Below are 22,582 nucleotides of genomic sequence, written 5' to 3' on the forward strand. Positions count from 1 at the left end.
AACCAACCAGAGCACCCCAGGCTCTAAACTACCATCCTGGGAACACATATGGAGGGACCCATGACTTTATCTGTACATGTAGGGGAGGATGGCCTTGTTGGGCATACATGGGAGAGGAGATCCTCAGTCCCATGAAGGCTAAACACCGAGTGTGGGGGGGAATGTGAGGGTGGGGAGGTGGTATGAGGGGGTAGGTGGGGCCACACCCTCATAGAAGCATGAGGAGGGGGAATGGGATAGGAGGTTCCTGGGTGGTGGGGGAATGGGTAAGAGGATAAAATCTAAAATGTGAATGTAAAATTCCATAAAAAAGAGAAAGTTTGTGGTGGTGCATGCCTTTAATCCCAGCACTTGGGAGGCAGAGGCAGGTGGATTTCTGAGTTCCAGGCCAGCCTGGTCTACAGAGTGAGTCCCAGGACAGCCAGAGATACACAGAGAAACCCTGTCTCGGAAAAACCAAAAAGAAAAGAGAAAGTTTTAAAAAATAAAATAAAATAAAATAAAATAGAAGCAGTCATTAAAAGTCCCCTAACCAAAACCAGCCCAGTACCAGATGGGGTTAATGCAGAATTCTATCAGACCTTCAAAGAAGACCTATTATCAATAGTCTTCAAACTATTCCACAAAATAGACACAGAAGGAATACCACCCAATTTGTTCTATTAAGTCACAATTATGCATATACCTAAACCACACAAAGACTCAACAAAAAAGAAAACTTCAGACCAATTTTCCTTATGAATATTGATGTAAAAATACTCAATAAAATTCTTGCAAACCAAATCCAAGAACACACCAAAGTGACCATCCATTATGGTCAAGTAGGCTTCATCCCAGGGATGCAGGGATGGTTCAATAATACAGAAATCCATCACCACAATCCACTACATAAACAAAGAAAAACCCCCCATAAATGATCATTTCATCAGATGATGAGAAAGCATTTGACAATATTCAACATCCCTTCATGATAAATGTCTTGGAAAGATCAGGAATTCAAGGCCCATAGCTAATCACAGTAAAAGCAATAAACAGCAAACCAGTAGCCAACATCAAACTAAATAGAGAGAAACTTGAAGCAATTCCACTAAATTAGGGGTTGTTGACTTTGTAATCAGATAATTTTCTTAAATGAACTCTGAACCTTTGAGTAATTCAGAAACACCTCATGCTGCTGAGGCATGGCATCTCCACATCATTGTCATCCACACCTCACTAACACTGAAGCAGTTTGTCTGCCCAAAAGTTTCACTTCTAATCCCATATATATTTCTGTGGTAAAATATTCTAGCATATGAGGAATGTGTTAACACATAAGTAGATGTTTTCTCTAATGCTCGTGGGGGAGAATTTTTGTTTCTTACCAGCAATATTATAGGTTTTCACAACTTACCATAATACTTCTACCATCATTCCAATGGTAGGAGAATAGCAGGTCTATAAGTATCTTGAGCATGGGATGTTATCCAGGGAATCAATAATAGTTCTTGTGTGTCATCCTGAAGATGAATAGGCTTTGGGCACAATTACCAGCAACACACAAGTACCTATTACAATATTCTCTTTCTTAGACCCCAAGGCATAGAGAAGCATTACACCTCGTCCTGGTGAGAAATGACACCTCCACATCTAGGTTCCAGTCAGTCATTACTGGGAAGTTAAGGCAATGACTTGAAGGCTCTAATCACATCCACAGTCAAGAACAGAGTGGAGGAAATGCACACACACACTTGTGCTCATTTTACCTTTCCTTCTCTTAAACAAACAGGGACCTAAACTAAGGGAAAGGTGCTGCCCAAAGCAGACATGATCTTTCCACATTAATTAGCACAAGCAAAGTAACATCTTTTACAAATGTCTAATGCCAACTTGTTGCAGACAACCACTCACTGAGAATCTCTTCCCAAATGATTGTAGATTGTGTCAAGTTGACAATTAAAACTAAGCCTCATAGTACCCCTGTTACAGACCAACATGAGAACAGTGTTAACACTGTCAAATGAGAAAATTCTCATGAAAAAGTGTGATTACATTGACCACAGCAGGGGTTCTGACAGTGTCTGCCTTCCCTTGGCTCGTGAATTTTCTCCCATATAATCTATTATGTTAGAAGGAATAGGAGGAGGTATAGATATTAATTTCCATCCCTCTCTTCAGCATCTTTGGGGCCTACAGCATGGATGTGATCACAGCCACATCATTCGGAGTAAACATTGATTCCCTCAACAACTCACAGAATCCCTTTGTAAGAAAAGTGAAGAAACTCTTAAAATTTAATTTCTTGGACCCCTTCTTCCTCTCAGTGAGTATGTGACCTAACATTTCATTATTTATGAATTCTTCCATTTTATTTTCAAACAGTTTTATATATTTCACAATGGATTTTTAATCATTTCCTTTCCCTGATTCCTCTGTCTTATTCTTCTTATTCACTGGTGCCCTTATATTTTTGTGAACTTAATTTCACATATATGACCCACTCATATATGAACCATGTTCATATATGAGTGTGTCATATATGTACTATATTCATATATGAGTGTGTCATATATGTACTATATTCATATATGAGTGGGTCATATATGAATGAACTTTATATATGAACTTTCTCATGGCTTTCAGTGATTTTAAAGATATTCACATTCATCAATGTTATCAACTATGGAATTTTCTTGTCAACCTACCAACTTCCTACCTTCTGCATACTTGAACAACCAGCAATCTAATTTCTAATCTCCTGTAAATAGAATTATATAATTTGTCATCTTTTATCTAGTTTCCTAATTGTTATGTTTTAAAAAGTCTGTAAAGGGCTGGGAGGTTGTATCAGGCATTAACGCATAGACTCACCAAAACTTCAAACATTTGTGTATCGTGGAGGATATTTCTGTATGTTCTTTCTTTTTGTTATTGATGTACATTTGGAATTTTTCAAATTGTTATTGATAATGTTGATCTAAATATTTTATACAAGTTTGAACAATAGTTTTTATTTCTTTTGGACATATCCTCAAGTTGAGTTGGTGAATTGCACAGTAATGTTTAATATTAAATATTTACTTGGGCTGGAGAGATAGTTCAGTGGTTAAGAGCACTTGCTGCTTCCCATAGCACCCAAGTTCATCCCTGGGATTCATATCAGATGATTCACAATCATTTGTAACTTCAGCTCCAGAGGATCTAGTGCTTTTGGCATTCAAGGGCACCTGCACTCATATGCACAAAATCACATGCAGATACATACACCTACATGTAGTTAAAAATTATAAAAAATATATTGTAAAAATACATGATACACTTATCTAATTCTGGAAGTACCTTTAATCACAATACAGTGTTGGTTTTTTTCAAGGGATGTTTTGCTTCTATAAACCCATTTTGCTCATTTTCATTTGTATTGATATGCTCTATTTTACAGCAGAGCATCCTTGAGGGGAATCCTACTTAGATACAGCAATATAATTCTTCTTAAATTATTGTATTATGTTTTAGTAGTTGCTTGGTTCATTGTATCATTTGTGAACATTTTGACCATATTTACAATTCCCATTAGTGTGCAATTTTTTCTATCTGACAGATGTCAGTTTGATCCTGGGATTAGAGCACTGTAAAACTAAAGAGAATTTTTGAGATGTTTCAATTCTCTTCTGATTTTAAAATGTAAAAGGTGAGAGGTCAAGGAAGTTAACTCTGAAGCTACGCAGCAGGTGATACTGACATCATCAATATGTTGTTGGTAACACCCCTTTTCCAGCTAATGGCCTGGATCCTGAGCAATATCACAGAGGGAATGCATCTTGGTTGACATCCTAATGACTTTTGTCAATAAAAAAATAATTTCAAGCAAATTTTGTATTTTCATCATGATTTCTTTTTTCCCTCTCTAGTACTCTTTCCATTCCTCACCCCAGTTTTTGAAGCACTTGAAATAAGTGTGTTTCCAAAAGATGTTATAAGATTTCTTAGAACTTCTGTGGAACAAATTAAAGAGAAGCGCATGCAAGAGAAAGTAAAGGTAATAGCTGGTCACATCTGGATATTCATTTATTGATAATGTTAAATGTGAATGAATGTGCATATTTGTTTTGTATAATTCAAAAAATTAGAGTAGGGTAAGAGCAAAGAAATTTTTATATTTTGAAGAAAATGAAGCATTAAGTACAGAGATATGAAATAAGTCAGGGAGAAAATTCTTAAAATTAAAGTGTATGTATTATACAACCAATACGCCATAAAATAAACATTTTTGAAATGAGAACTTCACATACCAGAAAAATTCTTTTGCACATAATTTGTGAGGATGTAAATTAGTTATGGGGATTATGAAAAACTGTGAAAGTTTGGTCTTTTTAATTTTTTGAGATGTGATATGGCTATGTAGCCCAGGTTGCCTATAATTCTCAGTCATCCTGCCTAAAAAGCTAGGAATATAAGTATGTCAAACTTGCCTGGTGATCTAAGTTAAATTTGAGCCTCTTGTGGCTTGATGTGGGCACAGGGCTTTTCCAGGTATTCTGACTTTGTTATACACAGCTTAATTTAAGTCCATAGGTCAGAGAGGCAGGCCTGGGTAAAACCCCACCCCCAGAAGCCACTTTTAATCCTAGCATGCTAGTTTCATGGATTATTTCAAGATGCTCATCCCCAAACTACTGATGAGATCTGGAAATGTCAGAGTTTCATCTATAAGGACATGGTTCAGGGTTAAGACTGGTGAACACAGATTGGAGTCCAGAACTTCTTCTTTGGCAAACACATGTGAGAAGGGAAGGGGCCAACCATGGCTGTTCAGAATCCAGAGAAATTAGGGTCAAGACCATCACCACTGGACACACAACAGGTGTTTATTCAGGATAGCATTTTGCTGTCCAAAGCTGGTATGTGGATATATGTGTTTACCACTAGCTCTGGCGTCCTAATAAGATTTCTGGATGTAAATAAGTATTATTCTTGAAGTATGGCTAGTTCTGCCTTTGTGACTCTTTCTGAACACACAACTGACTTTTCACCTTCCAAAATCTCTTCTTTCAGCAAAGATTAGATTTTCTTCAGCTGATGATAAACTCTCAGATTTCTGGAGACAGAGAGTCTCATCAAGGTAAGCAAAGATGGATCATATCTACTGATAGGAAACCACAAAGACAGATATTTATTCTGGAAATATGCAAGAGCCTTTCCATGTGGATGAAAATTACAGAATAACATTTTGGATATTGTATATACAGCCAGGGGAAATTTCTAGAAGCAGAGCATTGTTACTATGTTCAAAGCCTGAAGGACAGTCAGACTCATGTGGTTCAGGTCTGGAGGTTAGCAGTGGTTGCTTGATGTTGTACCACAGAACAAATACAATCTGATCTTCATCTAGACCCACTGAGTCAGAAGCTGTGCCTGGAGATTTGCATCTAGATACCCAGTGAATAGGAACAGCCCCATAGTGGTGATGGTCCCTGGAAACACAGAGTGCTAGTTTACCACCAAGAAGAACATAGATGTGGTCAACCAATCAGAGTTTTGCAAACTCTTCAAACATTCATTTTCCACTGGGGCTTACTCTTTCAGTTTTAAATTTACAAGGTTGGAGCAGGGCATATATTTCTAAAAGTCTTACACTACTCACTACTTAGTGCTTAACTGAGCTGCGCTTCTGTGCAGATTAAAACCCAGGATGGAAGACAACACTTGTCAAGAGCAGTGTGGTCCACATAAAGCATAGCTGGGGGAGTGCAATATTAAGAAAGATGACATTTAGCCATGATTGAATAGCATTGCTAACTTTATTCTGTGGATACAAGTTTTTGTGTGCTCCATGCTCAATGCTTCTTCTACTGACATTTTTTCCTGCTAAATTAGTGAATTTATTAAATAAGGCCAGCTACCACCCATATAGCTTCTTATTTAGCAAAATTTCCGTGATCATTCATTTTGGGAGACTAGTAATCTTTGCTTACCCAGTGAGATTGTTTGCAAAAAATCACACCACATGTAAGTTGTTATTTTGATTTGAGAAATGTAAGTTTCCTTTGGCACTCTGTATTTCATCTTCACTGATGCTGTAACTCTACAGACTTCACTCAATATCTTTAATACAATTGTCTCGGGTTGCCTAAGATTTATGTAGTTCACAGATCTGTTAATGCTCCATGCACTCAAATCTTTGTAATGAATGCTTATTCAAAGTGGTTCCAACTATATTTTACCAAGAATTATTTAATTTTTCCTAAGGGAAGATACTAGTCCTCATTTTATTTATAAAAATAGACTCCAGGGGCCAGTTAGGTGTCTCCATGTTTGAGAACATTCACTCTACAGGCAGAAGAACTTCATTTTGAATTTCATCACCACACACATAAAAAGCCAAACACACCTGAACATTATTGTAAGCCTAGCATTTGAATTCCAAGATAGGAGACTCCTAAAGATTTCTAGGTAGCCAGTACAGCAAAAAAGAGCAAGCTTTCAAGTCAGTAAACTACCCTGTTGCAAGGAAATAATACAGAAAATGACAGAGAAAAACATCCAAAAAGACATCACAGTGGCATAGAAATGTGAACATTGACCAGTCAAGTATCTGGATAGTCAGCTCTATTGATGTCTGCAAGATATTCTACTCTCACCTCTACACCATGTATCACATGAATAACACACACACACACACACACACACACACACACACACACACACACACCCCACTGACACAATACTACACTCACACACATACATACCACACTTACACACACAAACCACACTCACATACACTTACACACATGCCATACCCATACACACTCACATTCATTTACATACACTCATATATACACCACTTATATACTAACACATACACACACAAACACAAACACTGAACATACCACTTATATATAGACAAACACAAAAACACACTGAAAACACCACTCATACATACACACACAAACACACACATATACACACATCAAATATATCACTCACACGCATACAAACTCACATAACTCAAACATACACCATACATTCACACCATATATAAATACATGCACAATATTTTTAAATAAGCAAAATAAAAGTTTAAATATTCCACACTTGCATGTCTTTAAAGGAGTATTGCATACTTTTTATCCTAATAAAGGGAGGAAATAAAAGTGAAGAAAACATGTAGATGTTTTTCACAATCATGCCCTGTCATTTAGGGGTATGCTAAACACACTGTGCCATACTGGGAGGACATGCTTTCTATCCAGTTTACATAGCTCTGGTACTATTGTAAGGATGGAATGAGGAGCAGATGGGGAAAGAGTAGTGTACACTTAAGGAAACTAGATTAAGCCAGTTGTGGTGGCATACACTGGTAGGATTTGCTGAAGGAGGCAGAGGTAGGAGGATCAGGAGTTCAAGGCCAGCCAAGGCTACATATTTTTAAAAAAAGAAAAAGAAAAGAAAACTGGATTAAAATGATTTTTCCATTTTACCTCATTGTTAGCAAATGAAAACCAAACCTGATATGACCCTGAATCATTTTCCCTTTTCTTTGTAGAGATTTGTGATCTTTCTTTTGATTGCTCATCTTCTAAACCCTGATTTATACTCATCTTCCTCACCTAAAATGTATGCTCTGGACTTATGAGATGGCTCCACAGGAAAGACAATTGCTGCCAAGCCTAAAAAATCCCGAGTTAAAACTCTAAGACCCAAATAGTAGGAAAAAAAGAATTCACACTTGCAAGATTTCTTTTGACTTCTAAACACATGCTTTGGCATGCTGGAGTCTACATATACACCCATAAACCAATCAATCAGCCAATCAATCAATCAATCAATCAATCAGTCAATGTAAAAATAAATGAAAGAAATGTACTTTCGTTCCCTTCAGGTTTATCTGATCTGGAGATTGTGGCCCAGTCCGTTTTGTTTATTTTTGCTGGCTATGAGACAATTAGCAGTACACTTTCTTTTGCTTTGTATTTGCTGGCCACTCACCCTCATTTCCAGAAGAAACTGCAGAATGAAATTGATGCAGCTCTGCCTGATAAGGTGAGGAGATGGAACCAGGAGAGGACAGGAGAAGCATTGCCTTGAATGGCTTGTTAACACATTCAGTGAGAAATTTTCAACAAAGTCATAGATTTCTTCACCATCTTTGTTTAAGAAGGTTCTGAAAAGAGAAATAAATAGAAAACAGGCGTCAGATGTTACTTTTGTAAATAACATCATTGTAGATGAATGTTGGTATGGTTTCTATCAGGAAACACCTATAAAATAGCATGCAAGTATGAGCATTGGTTAGTCAAATGTCTGGATAGTCAGTTCTGTTGATGTCATGAACTGTGCTATTACCTGCTTTTGGCTGAGTGTGACTGGTCTTAGCTTGGCTGGGCTAGGCAGATGGATTTGGTACAGTTTCACAGATATCTTTCTGTTCATAAGTAGTCCCTGAGTCATACTCTTAACCCTACATAAGGTCTGTTCAAAAATCCCATTGAGTGTGAGGTTGCCTAGTCTAATAACTTCTAAAGTCTATAAACCCTAGTCTAAAGATATAGAAGCAGTCATTAAAAGTCTACCAACCATAAAAAAGCCCAGGGCCAGATAGTTTTAGTGAAGAATTGTACCAGAATTTCAAAGAAGAGCTAATACCAATACTTTCAAACTGTTCAACAAAATAGAAACAGAAGGAATACTGCCAAACTCTAATGACTAACTACACAAAGACTCAAGAAGGAAAGAGAAGTTTAGACTTTTAAATGAACACTGATGTAAAAACATTCAATAAAATATCTGCGAACTGAATCCAGGAACACATAAAACACATCATCCATCAAGATTAAGTAGGTTTCATCTCAGGGATGCAGGTATATATGAAAATCCATCAAGGTAATCCATTATGTAAACAAACTGAAAGAAAAAATTACACAATTATCTCATTAGACACTAAAAAAGCCTTTGATAAAGCTCAGCACCCCTTCATGTTAAAGATTTTAGAGAAATCAGGGATACAGGGCAAATACCTAAACAAAATCAAAACAATGTAAAGCCAGATAATAGCCAACATCAAACTAAATGGACAGAAACTTACAGCAATTCCACTAAAATCACAGACAACACAAGGTTGCCCATTCTCTTCCTATCTAGTCAATATAACACTTGAAGTTCTAGCCAGAGCAATAAAACAACTAAAGGAGATTCAGGGAATACAATTTGGAAAGAAAGAAGCCAAAAACATCACTATTTCCAGACGATATAATAGTGTACATAAGTGACCTCCAAAATTCTACCAGAGACCTACTACAGCTGAAAAACACCTACAGATACTGGCTGGATAAAAATTAACTTAAAGAAATCTGTCCTCCTCCTTTATACAAATGATAAATGGTTGAGAAAGAAATTAGGGAAACAAAACCCTTCACAATAGCCATCTATAATAAAAAATATCTTGGTATAACTCTAACCAAGCAAGGAAAAGATCTGTATGTCAAGAAGTTCTTGAAGAAAGAAATTTAAGAAGGTATCAGAAGATGGAAAGATCTCCCATGCTTATGGATAGGTAGGATTAACACTGTACAAATGGCTGTCCTACCAAAACTGTACAGATTCACTGTAATCCCCATCAAAATTCCATCACAATTTTTCTAGACATTGAAATAGCATTTCTCAATGTCATATGGAAAAACAAAAAACCCAGGATAATCAAAATGATCCCAAACAATAAAAGAACTTTGGGAGGAATCACTATCCCTGACCTCAAACTGTACTACAGAGCAGTATTTATAAAAAGTGCAAGGTATTGGTAAAGAAACAGATATAGTGATCAGTAGAATCAAATAGAAGACCCAGGAACAAACCCACATACCTATGGACACTTGAGTTTTGATAAAGAAGCCAAAACCATACAATGGAAAAAGAAAGCATCTTCAACAAATAGTGCTGTTCTAACCTTATGTCTGCATGTACAAGAATGAAAATAGATCCATATTCATCACCCTACACAAAACTCAAGTCCAAGTGGTTGAATGAACTCAACACAAAACCAGCTATACTAAATCTTTTTAAAATGTTGTAATTGAAATACAACTATATCACCTTCCTTCTTCCCTTTCCTCCCTCCAGCCTATGCCTTAAACATGTCCCCTTCCACCACATTGATAACTCCTATTGATAACTACTGTTACAGAAATATGTGCATATATTTATATGTATGTGTATGCATACACAGACACGTACACAACCTTCTGGGTCCAATTTTTACTGTTTTATGTACATGTTTTCAATACTAACCACTCTGTGATGTACAATCAATAAGAAGGCTCACCCCTGAGAGAGGCTAATTCTCCCTCTTAGAGCAGTCATTTGTTGCCTGAAGTTCTTAGTCTAGGAGTAGAACCAAGTGAAATGATCTTCCCCATTAACATGTCTATTAATATTGCCACTGTTCTGGTCTTGTTTATGCATCCATTTTAAGATAAACCATTTCACAGCAGATTTTCACCCTCTCTTCCCAATGTTCCCTAAGCTATAAGGGCAGGAACTGTAATGTAGGCATTATCTATTGGTACTGAGCTCCACATGGCCCATTGATCTCTATATTGTGTCCAGCGATGGCTTCCTGTGGTTGTCTCCATTTGATGTAAAGAGGGGCTTCTTTGATGAACTGTAGTAGCTATTTTATAAATAAATTGAATAGTTTCTAAATCTTATATATAATAAAAAGGATGACTATGCAAAGTATTTGCGATAAGATAGGGATTTGCTTAAAGGCTGGATAGATGGCTCATCAGTTAAGAGCTCTGCTGCTCTTTCAGAGGACCTTAATTCAGTTCCTAACACCCACATCAGGAAACTCACAACCACCTATAGCTACAAGATGCTACAAGAGTTCAAGAAGCTCTGACACCTTCTTCTGGCTCTCAGAGCACATAAACTCTCATGGACAAATGTTTACACAGATGCCTATGTAAATAAAGTTCATGTTTTAAAGATACACATAAATAAAAATAAAACTTTTTAAAAGTAGAGATTCTCCTCATCTACATTTTATAGATTTTCATGTACATGTATAGCATTGTTGTGAAAAGTAAAGCTAACTGTGGCATCTTGTTTTGTAAATCTATTAATAATGGTTCTTGACATAAGAAAGAAAAAGTAGTACACCGTAATTTTGAGGATTCAAAGGCCTGGGTTTGGGATTATCCTAAAGAATTGTTTTGTAATGGGATACTGAACAGGTTGAAGAATGTGAGTTATTAAAGTGCTTCGCAAATACTAGTTTTTTATCAATAGGGTTTATTATATCATGCTCCAAACAAAACCCCACAGTAGTACTACATAGATGAAAATTAACTCTGTCCCTCTGCCTTTCACTCCCTCCCTCTTTCTCCCCATCCCCTCCTTTGTCTTCCTTCCCACCCCTCCAGGCACATGCCACCTATGATGCCCTGGTACAGATGGAGTACATGGACATGGTGGTGAATGAAACTCTCAGATTGTATCCAGTAGGTGGAAGACTTGAGAGAGTCTGCAAGAAAAATGTTGAAATCAATGGGGTGTTTATTCCCAAAGGGACTGTGGTGATGATACCAACCTTTGCTCTTCACAAGGACCCAAAGTGCTGGCCAGAACCTGAAGAATTTTGCCCTGAAAGGTACAAGGATGTGGGAAAGAGAAACTATCCTGATCCAAACTATTTCAAGCATGATATGTTATCTCTTCATATTCAACATGTTTATTGCAACAACAGTCTCTCTCTGTTTCCCTCTCTCTGCCTTCCTGCCTGCCTATCTGTCTTTCTGTCTATCTCTTTGTCTATGTAAACTTTTAGGAAAGCATAGCATCTGCTATAATTTCCATGGCACTATCTTTTTTATGTATTGTGTTTCTCATTCATCTCAGGTTTTTCTTGCCATTCCCATTAGCTGTCCCCATCACCTTTAGAGAGCGTCTGAGTCTCCCATTTCACTAGAGTTTGCCTCCTAGATCTTCTATTATGGCTGTAATGGTGTTACCTTGTGCCTGGAGGCCCTTCTCCATTATGGTTAGAGTAGCCCTGCGGAGGACAGAGGAGCTCATGGGTCAGCACACTCCTATCTCTAGCTGTCATTCTAGCCAGTTCCCTTACATTCAATGACTTTTCTAAGGCCATGCCACCTGCTTGTCTAGAAACTTTCTTTGAATATGGCTTGAGTATATTCTTCTGGAAAATTTGGATCAAGGTGAGGCTTCAGTCAGTTTTTACATCTAAAATACTATTTTGTTGATTTTCTGTTAGTAACTAAAACAGAAAGTGGAGGTTTTTGCTCAGTAGCTAGCAATTCAGAGGACCTTTGACCTAGATATATACTAGCCTCTAACGGTGGACTTTCTGTTGTCAGTATGTATGTATGTCTTAGTGGTTATGGTTTACCTATTACCACCATAATATTTACTGAGGGAGTTAATGTGGGTTGATCCATCCAAGATGACTTCTGTGTTTCCTCCAATTTTATCAGTTCCATCACCTGTAGCATTGTAATTATAAAGGCTCAAATAATTGATTATATTAATATTAGATTCTTTTAATAATTAAACATATATTACATGCCTACTTTGTATTAGGGACTACTCCAAGCACTAGCAAAATCCAAATATTAATATATATATCTACCATAATGTTTGACAAATGTTGAAGAGTAATCTATAGAAATTAATATATACAACACTCTAAATGAATCTTTCTGTATGTCTGCAGCAACCATTCACCCACATCATCAGCTGTTCCACATACATATATACATACATACATACATACATACACACATACATACATCTTCTACAACTCTTTCTCAGCTTTCATGTGGTGTGTGTGTGTGTGTGTATGATATGTCTGCACATGTATGTGTAACATGCCACCAAAATTTTTCTTCAAAATATAAAATACAGTTTGAAATACATAACCATGTTCCAATTATTACCCTCCTCAAATCATTATTCTTCTCTTAAATATTTAAATGGAATCAAAATCAAACAAACTGTTTCTACCCCTCTAGAATTTTGTACCCATAGAAACATATAAAGAAAACTTTGATAAAGACATTATAGTGGAGTGATTTTTGTATATTTTAAAAAATATCTTAAATACTCAATAAGGAAGGAAAGGATGCAGGATGAAGCAAAAAAGTAGGACAAAGCAGAAGCAAAGTAAGAAAAGAAGGAAAGGAGGAAGGAGAATAAGGAGAAAGAAAGTAAAAAGGAAAGATGGAGAGGGGGAAGAAGGCAGGAAGAAATGGAGGACGAAGAATCAAGGGAAGGAAGTTGAAAGGAAGAGAGAAAGGTGCTGGCAAGAAGAATAGAAAGACAGAAAATGTCATAAAAAAAGAACCCGTGAGAGGAGAGAATTATAGAGTGAAGGGGAGCAAACTTTCAATCGTTGTAGGTATTTTGTCCACTGAGTCCAATGGGCAAGTGAACAGCAGAAATGTGAGTTGCAGCAAGGACTTGCTTGTCTTTCATTGGTCTTGTTTCTTATGTGCCAAAATATGAATGCATCATTGTGCTAAATACGCTTTTCTTGTTTAAAGAAAAATTATCTTAATCTGAGTATGGTGGCCCATGTCTTTAATCCCAGCTCTTTGTAGCCAAAGGGAGGTTGATCTTTGTGAGTTTGAAGCCAGCTTGTTCTACATAGAGTTTTAGACCAGCCAGGGCTGCATACTAAAACCTGTGTCAAAAAATAGACAGACAGACAGACAGACAGACAGACAGACAGACAATAAATATTTTGAACAGCAACCTTAATACAGCCAAAGCTTCTCCATGATAAAGGGAAAGAGATATGCCTGCAGCCTACAACATCTATAGTATATCACACACTCCAAGGATAGGTCACAGTACAGAAGAGGGGGTGGACATATTGTAGTGGCTGGAGTATTGGTAGGTATGCTATATAATGTCTTCTGGACATTCCCATTTCCATCATAAGCGCAAAGCATCTATGACCACATGTAAAAGACTTGCACATACCAGAAAAAAGTGAACCATGAAAGTAGGAGGATGACTGGTTGTGAAGAGTGAAATGAAGGAAGTAGGACCACAGTGTGTTGTAAACAATTTAGAAACCGCCAAAAATGAACTCTAAAACATCCAGCAAAATATCTCTATTCAACTCAAGCAAGCATTCTGTCCACTACTGCTTGTGGGTATCTAATAGATATCAAACAAGTGGTTGTTGTGGATTTTATGCTTCATTAACTTGTCTTCATCTACTCTTGAGAGACAAGGTTCAGCAAGATGAATCAGGACAACATCAATCCTTACACATACCTGCCCTTTGGGAAAGGACCCAGAAACTGCATTGGCATGAGGTTTGCTCTCATGAACATGAAAGTTGCTCTTGTAAGAGTCCTGCAGAACTTCTCCTTCCAACCTAGCAAGGAAACTCAGGTCAGTGTGATTTCTCAATAAGTTACATGTAATTTGTTGTTTTAATTGGGGGCATCTGTATGCAAAGAAGTGTATGCTTGCTCACATTTTAATTTATTCTATGAGCCAAGTAACTTCTTTAGTAACATCTGTGGAGTGTTAGGTTTTTCAGTTTAGCAGCTGTATCTTTTGCTTATCAATTTCTAAACTCGGGCTGGAGAGTGGTTCATTCAGGGAAACGTCTGCATTGTAAGAATGAAGATCTGAAGCTTAATGCACCAGGGAAGGGGGATGCCCAGGGATGGATGGGATGGAGATGTGTGGGTGGGTGGGGGAGCACCCTCTCAGAGATAAAGGAGATTGGGGATGGGGTGAAGAATTCTAGGAGGGGAACTGGGAGGAGGCAATATTGAATGTATATAAATAAAATAATTAATTAAAAATTAATAATATTATAGAAAAATGTATACCAATTTTCTAAATTCAGGGCCTAAAGAGTGATTCACTTAGGAAAATGTTTGTGTTGTAAGCATGAATAACTGAGTTTTTATCCTTAGAGCCCAAATTTTTAAAAACTTGTATGGCTCCTAAGGAATGGCACCCGAGGAAAGAGTAGTTTTCATGTGCTTATATGACATATTCATCCTTAGTGAATCTCTTCCTTGCTTCTGTGCTTGATGACACTTTATTGTTTGGATCTCACTGTGCTTTATGTAACTGTTGCAGATTCCTTTAAAACTAAGAAAGAAAGGGTTTTTTCAACCAGAAAAACCCATCATTCTAAGTGCTGTATCAAGAGATTGAACCATAAGTGGAGCTTGACGTTACACCTACCATAACACTGTGTGTCATGGCACCAGAAACCAACTTATTTGTGAAGCAAGTGCAGAAATGAAGATGGGATTGATTCTCTTCATATATGGGGGACACTGGACCTTTACCAAGCTGCTCACCTCCTCCTCTAACCACTAAAGTTCAACAATCACATGCTTCCCAAAATAGACAAAAGCAAGAGTACTTTGTGTGTATGCTTTTTTTCAGTTTGTTTTACTTTTGATTTGGTTGGATTGAGTTGGCTGGTTTGTTGATTTGGAAAGTGTCACATTTACCCCAGGCTGGACTGGAACTCACTATATAGAAGTAGATATTTTGGAGCCCCTGATACCACCTCCAAATGCTGAGATTATAGTCCTGCACTGCTCAGCCTAACTAAACTGTTACCACACAGAATGCGCAGTCTTTGTTAGATAAAAATTGTGCTCTTGTTTTTTGGATGTTTTTGCCTAGTTAGAATACATGGGCTGAGAACATGGTTATGTGTATAAAGCCCTCATTGTGTAAGTGTAAGAACAGGAATTTAGAGCCCCTGAACAAAGTTAAAAGAGGAGTAGGCTTGATGGCCACCCATAATTAAAATACTGGAGAGGCAGGGACAGAGTATCCCTCTGCAAACTGACTAGCTAGACCAGTCAGTTGGTGATCTCTATGCTTCAGTAAAGTGGTGAGGGTTGGAGGAAGACTTTGTCAACTTTGAACTTCCACAAGCACTCTGCACATATGTATACATGGACTCTGACACATACATGGGTCCCAACACATGGATACATTCAAACAACATGCATGCATATGTATGCAAAATAATTAATCTACAGATTATTACCTCTGAAATTTGAATGTAACATGAAGATTGTTGAGATCATTGCTTCTTTCATTCTACTGAAGACAATTCACTTAGCCAGTAGAAGTCAGGCTAGGCTTTCCATGACCCATAGCACATAAGATACTAATTTAAATAAGAAGTAGCACACTGAGTGGAATTCATATGTTACCAGGTTGATGATCAGAAGGATATAAAGAAGAGAATTGGACAATGACCTGACCAGCTCCATTTTGTCCTATTTCTGCCACTTTGGCTTTTTCTTTCTGAGTTATTCCTGCATGCATTTACCTTGGACTAAAAGAATTATGTGTCTGGTTGATAAATGTTACAGAACAAAGCTACATTCACTCAACAATGAAGTCTACACACTTGCAAACACACACACATTTACTGAGGGTACCTATAGAGTAGGAACAACCATCTCATGGGAATGCAAATTATGACAGCAAGAACAGCTTCTCTAGAGGCCCCTGCAGAAGCAAAACTGAAATAGGATTATTTAGACCACTGTTTTGGCCAAGATTACCTTTGTTCCTATAAGGCTCATGTATTGGTGGGATTAATATAGTGAAAAATAATGGCCTTATTACCAAAAGCAATCTACAGAGTTAATCCAATCTCCACAAAATTCCAACTCAATTCTTTACAGATATTGAAAGAACAATTCTCAAATTCATATGGAAAAACAAAAACCCAGCTAAAATGATTTTGAACAATAAAAGAACTTCTGGAGGTACCACTATCCCTGACTTCATGCTGTAGTACACAGCAATAGTAGTAAACCTGCATGGTAATCATATAGAAACAGATGGGTGGATCAATGGAATAAATGAAAGACCGAGACATAAACCCACAGTCTTACAGACACTTGATTTTTGACAAAGAAGCCAAAACCATACAATGGAAAAGGGAGAGCATGTTCAACAAATGGTGCTAATCTAATTGGATGTCTGCATGTAGAAGAATGCAAATTGATCTAGTGTATCACCTTGCACAAAACTCAAGTCCAAATGGACCAAAAACCTCAATGTAAAACCAGACTCAATCTAATAGAACAGAAAGTGGGGAATAGCCTTGAACTCATCAGTACAGGAGACAACTTCCTAAAAAGAACACCTATGGCTCAGACACTAAGGTCAAGATGTAATAAATAGGACTTTATGAAACTTAAAGGTTTCTATAAGTCAAAGGACACCATCAATAAGACAAAACAACAGCCTACAGATTGGGAAAAGATCTTCATTAACTCTACATCTGACAGAGGACTAGTATCCAAAATATATAAAGAACTCTAGTAGTTAGACAACAGTCCAAATAACCCAATTTGAAAAATGAGGCACAGAGAAAAACAAAGAATTTTCAACAGAGGATACTTGAATGGATGAGAATGACCTAAAGGAAAATGTTCAAAGTCCATAGTCAGAAGGGAAATGCAAGTAAAACTGACTCTAAGATTCCACCTCACACCCATGCATTCAGAATGGCTAAGATTAAAAATTCAAGAGATAGCACATGCTGGTGAGGTTGTAGAGGATGCATACTTGTCCAAATTAGGGTTTCTATTGCTGTGATAACCCCCCATGACCAAATGTAATGTATGGAGGAAAGGATTTATCCATTTTAGAGCTTTGTGTCAGTCCACATGCCATAGATGTCAGGACAAGAATTCAAGGCAGAAACCTGGAGAGTGGAGCTCCATGGAGGAACACTGCTTACTAATTTGCTCCTTGTGGCTTGCTCAGCCTGCTTTCTTATACAACTCAGAACAACTTTCGCAGGGGTGACACCCCCGACAGTTAACTGGACCTCCCACATCAATCATTAGAAAACACATTACAGATTTGCTTAGAGGACAATCCTTTGGCAGCAATTTTCCCCATTAAGAATTCCTTCTTCCCAGAAGATTCTAGCTTATATCAAGGTGGTATTAATAAATAGCCAGCATGATACCCTAAACCCATCTTTTGATTTCTTTCATAAATTCTCAAAGCCCGAGGCTGAGGAGATAAGTCACTGAGTAAAGTGCTTGCCATGCAAGGATAAAGACATGAAACATTCACATAAAAAGAGACAGGAAGATTCTTGGGCTGGCAATTTAGCCAGTGTAGCCAACTGGCGAGAGAACTGCCTCAGAAACTAAGATGGAGAGCAATAGCAGAAAGCACTTGATGTTGACCTGTAACCAACATGTATTCTCAAAGGTGTGGGCTCCCACATATACATACACACAACACATTCACACAATCTCAAAGCTCTTGTTAACAGACTTGTTGTCAATTAACCCATTTGTTCTTCTCAACTTGGCCTCATTGGCCAAATCTCCTCTCTTTGCCCTCTACTTCTATCCATCTCTTTAATTATCACATGCATATGGGTGGTTCAGCCTGTGCTGAGGGGATTCTCAGAACCCAGACTTTTGCCTTAACCCTGGCATCAGATCAATACTGAGACTGTATTTATTTCCGAGCCTAATGCTTTCTTTGCTGTTATCTAAAATTAAACTTTGACTTGATGTACTTATCATCTTCTGTGCTTCTAACAAGGCAAAATTTAATCTGTGTGATTAAATTTTACTTAAATGTGTTGTAAACATCACCTCATCATCTCAGACTGCAACCAGAATTGCTTCTGGCTGTAATTCACTTCTGTCCTTTGTCTGACTGTGAGTCATCTGTGTACTCATTAAGTATTTTTAGCAACTTGTTAAAAACATGTGATTCAATAAATGTGCATAGGGATGAGAATGCTGTGGTTATCAGGATGTATTCCCATCACCTAATGTCAGCCTGTATATCTGCAGGTCCATTCTCAGTATTCTCATCTCTTCATGTTTTTTCTTCTTTTTTTTTTTATTGGATGTTTTATTTACATTTCAGATGCCATTCCCTTTCCCAATTCCCACTCCCTAGAAAATCCCTATCCCATCCCCCCTTCTCCTTTTTGCTTTTATACTATTTTTAAAATGTTAATCAAAGGCTTTATAAGTTTGGTAATGCTCAATAACAAGATGCCCATACAATCAGAAGTGTAACCCAATACCCAACCTAGATATATCAACTATCTTTGACTGGCGGAGACACATGAACATTCGCCTCCATGTTCCCCCTCTCTTGTCACCTAGCTCCTCCTCTCCTTCTCCTCCTCCTCTCTTTACTCCTCTTCTTCCTCTCCTTCTTCCTCCTACCTTAGCTCCTCCTACATATTATTTTTGATGTTAAAATAAAACTTTTCCTCTCAAAATACAATTAGAGTATAATTATACCAATTTTTACCAGTGAGGTAAAAGATAGACCTAATACCCAGTCCATCCTTTTGTTGACTAAACAGAACCTCTGTCATCCCTCCTAACTTCGTTCTGAACCTGGCTTTTTTCTTGGCTTTAGAGTGAATGTCAGCTGAAAACCATCCTCTCAAATCTTTTCTCTCAAAGTAAATAGCAGGGATTGGCTATGAGACTATAAGTCTTCAACCCAATCAGAAATCCAGAATGACTGAGTTAACTGAAATTATGGGAAGCACAAAGCATAGCTTCTAAAACTTAGCCAAATTATAGAGACCGCTGAACACCTGGACAGTCCCCATAGTACAAAACATTGGAGCATCTGATCTTCAGCCTTCTGGTCCAGGATCATCTGACAGACCTAGTGATGTAGAATTATTAAGGGCTGATTACTCTGTCTTGGCAGATATAATCAGTTGACTATTCTGCAAGTGTGTCCTTTTCTGGACAGTGATTTGTCTGTAGATGAAAAGAGGCAATTCTTGCCTAGTGGCTGTCTCACCACAACTGGAGTAACTCTGAAGATGCTCAATTTCTCCTTAGAATCCAAGAGAGGAAGCTGTCAGGAGCAGACAGGTCTCTAATCAAAATGAACATTACTACAGAAATGTTTGTAACATCAATTCTGTGGACTTCTGACGTTTTGAAAACCAACTATCCATGTAAGGCAATCTGGACTGTTGTCTGTTAACTCCTCCCAGCTATTTCTAAATAAAACATAGAAAACACCCTAACTATAAACCCAGAGCCATGAATTTGCTATAGGCCCTTCACTCACAGGCTAACCATCTCAAATCAGTTAGAAAAGTTAAAGAAGGACTGGGTCTAAGCCTTGTATTCCTAAATGTGTTATATAGGCACAATGCCTATGAGAGTAACAATATTAATTTCACTTTTATATTAATAAGAAGCTCATACCAATAACAACCTTAAATTTGAAATCAAAGTAAATTTTGTACCATTTAAGAAATTATAACTTCATCTTAATAACAATTATACATATTTCTACCGATAGGTTATGGCTATGCAATAAGTCCTAGCTAATCCTCCCTCTTCCACCAAAACCACTACTTTTCCCTAGAAAGACAGCCCAATGCTAACCACTTCAGTCACCAAGCCCAGGGAATAGGGGCACCAACTCTTCATTAACTTCTTCAAGCTTATTATGGGTGTTGAGATATTAAAAGAGGGGCAGGGGGAAGAATAAATTGATAAGCCTCTGATGCTGTGTCTTCACTGCATCCAGCTGGAATTCCAGGACATCAGAGATTCGAGCAGGTGTGCTCAGCTTGCTTGATGAGTAGATACACTGTTGGGGGCTGACTTTTAGCAGAAAGCGGCTATCAGCTTTGCAGCCATCTTGAGCCATATACCCTGACATGAGACTTGGATTACAATAGCCTACAACAGCTGAGCACACTCTGATAACATCTTGCTTTAGATTCCCAGGACTTTCCCTGGTTGTGTGAAATTAAAGGTGTGTGAGATTAAAGGTGTGTGAGATTAAAGGTGTGTAATTTAAGAGTGTGACTTAGAGATCAGATTTAGAGACAAGACCTAAGGGCATGATTAAAGGTGTGACTTAGAGGCATGGCTTAGAAGTGAGACATATAAAGGCGAGAGGCAGACAGAAGAGAGATGAGAGAATCAGACACTTTAGAGAGTACAACAGAGTAGACATTAGACACTCGGAAGAGAACAAGATGAGTACAACTAGGAACTAGGAACTCAAGACTTGGGACTTGGACTAGGAAGAGAGACTGAAGAATAAACAGGATTGAATCAAACTCTGTCTGGTCTCCATTCTTCGAGTCTATCCTCACTCTCTCTCTTGCTGAACCCCGACCCGTGGACTGGAGCATCAGCTTGGGCCAGGATACAGTGGCCGCCAAGTGTGGAGTGGAAAGGGCCGCAACATTTTTGGTCACCCAAAGTGGGCCAGCGTAGGCCCCAACATTTTTGGTGCCCAAACAGGGACAGCTTGGGTCATAACAATACACCGAGGCTGTGTATTCTGCAATATACAATTCTCAAAACAAATTTTAGTATCAAGATAATTTTTTTGTTTGAATTCTGGAATCTAGTCTTCTGGTGGCCTGCCTCTATCATGTCTAATCCATATAATTGTGGGAGTTTTTATGAGGGTGTCTTCCTACCATCCTTCCATTCCAGCCTCCCTGCTCTTGAATTCCCCAACACTAGGGAATCTAAATTTTTAGGCACCAAGGCTGTCCACTTCCACTGATGCCTGGCAAGACCACCCTCAACTACTTATACAGGTGGAGCCATGAGTCCCTCTCCCTTTGTGTTCTTGGGCTGGAGATTTTAGAATGGCTACTCCAGCTTGTTTCTTAGGACCATTTGCTTGAAAAAATTGTTTTCTAGCCCTTTACTCTAAGGTAGAGTCTGCCTTTTGTCACTGAGGTGGGTTTCTGTATGCAGCAAAATGCTGAGTCTTGTTTACATATCCAGTCAATTAGCCAGTGTCTTTTAATTGGGGAATTGAGTCCATTGATGTTAAGAGATATTAAGGAACAGTGATTGTTGCTTCTAGTTACTTTTGTTATTAGAAGTGGAATTATCTTTGTGTGGCTATCTTCTTTTGGATTTGTTGAAAGGGGAATACTTTCTTGCTCTTTCTAGGGTATAATTTCCCTCCTTCTATTGGAGCTTTCCCGCTATTATCCTTAGTAATGCTGGGTTTGTGGAAAGATATTGTGTAAGTTTGGTTTTGTTGTGGAATATCTTGGTTTCTCCATCTATGGTAATTGAGAGTTTTTCTGGATACAGTAGCCTGGGCTGGCATTTGTGTTCTCTTAGGGTCTGTATGACATCTGTCCAGCATCTTCTAGCTTTTATAGTATCTGGTGAGAGGTCTGATGTAATTCTGATAGGTCTGCCTTTATATGTTACTTGGCCTTTTCCCCTTACTGCATTTAATATTCTTTCTTTGTTTTGTGCACTTGGTGCTTTGATTATTATGTGATGGGAGATATTTCTTTTCTTGTTTAGTCTATTTGGTTGTCTATAGGCATCTTGTATGTTTATGGGCATCTCATTCTTTAGAATAGGGAAGTTTTCTTCTATAATTTTGTTGAAGATATTTATTGGCCCTTTAAGTTGTGAATCTTCACTCTCATCTATACCTATTATCCTTAGGTTTGGTCTTCTCGTTGTGTCCTGGATTTCCTGGATGTCTTTGATTAAGAACTTTTTGCATTTTGTGTTTTCTTTGACAGTTGTGTCAATATTTTCTATGATATGTT

The 22,582-nt window shown here is 37.8% G+C and overlaps 1 protein-coding gene across 1 annotated transcript; it reads left to right on the forward strand.

Moving 5' to 3' along the window:
* The first annotated feature begins 2,176 nt into the window (after positions 1-2,176).
* On the forward strand, positions 2,177-13,106 carry LOC143438252 (cytochrome P450 3A9-like). The gene is made up of 5 exons (XM_076923947.1): positions 2,177-2,306; positions 3,888-4,015; positions 5,032-5,098; positions 7,859-8,019; positions 11,397-13,106. The coding sequence occupies exons 1-5, from the start codon at positions 2,177-2,179 to the stop codon at positions 11,790-11,792; spliced, it is 882 nt and encodes a 293-aa protein (XP_076780062.1). The 3' UTR covers positions 11,793-13,106.
* The last annotated feature ends 9,476 nt before the right edge of the window (positions 13,107-22,582 follow it).

This window comes from Arvicanthis niloticus, chromosome 24 (assembly GCF_011762505.2).
Source record: "Arvicanthis niloticus isolate mArvNil1 chromosome 24, mArvNil1.pat.X, whole genome shotgun sequence".
Classification (NCBI taxonomy): Eukaryota; Metazoa; Chordata; class Mammalia; order Rodentia; family Muridae; genus Arvicanthis; species Arvicanthis niloticus.

What these genes read in the sequence shown, in the direction of transcription:
- LOC143438252 (XM_076923947.1), top strand. Translation starts at nt 2,177, where the DNA reads ATGGATGTGATCACAGCCACATCATTCGGAGTAAACATTGATTCCCTC. An exon ending in AGACAGAGAGTCTCATCAAG is followed by an intron (nt 5,099 to 7,858) that starts GTAAGCAAAGAT and finishes CGTTCCCTTCAG; the next exon opens with GTTTATCTGATCTGGAGATT. An exon ending in ATGCAGCTCTGCCTGATAAG is followed by an intron (nt 8,020 to 11,396) that starts GTGAGGAGATGG and finishes CCACCCCTCCAG; the next exon opens with GCACATGCCACCTATGATGC.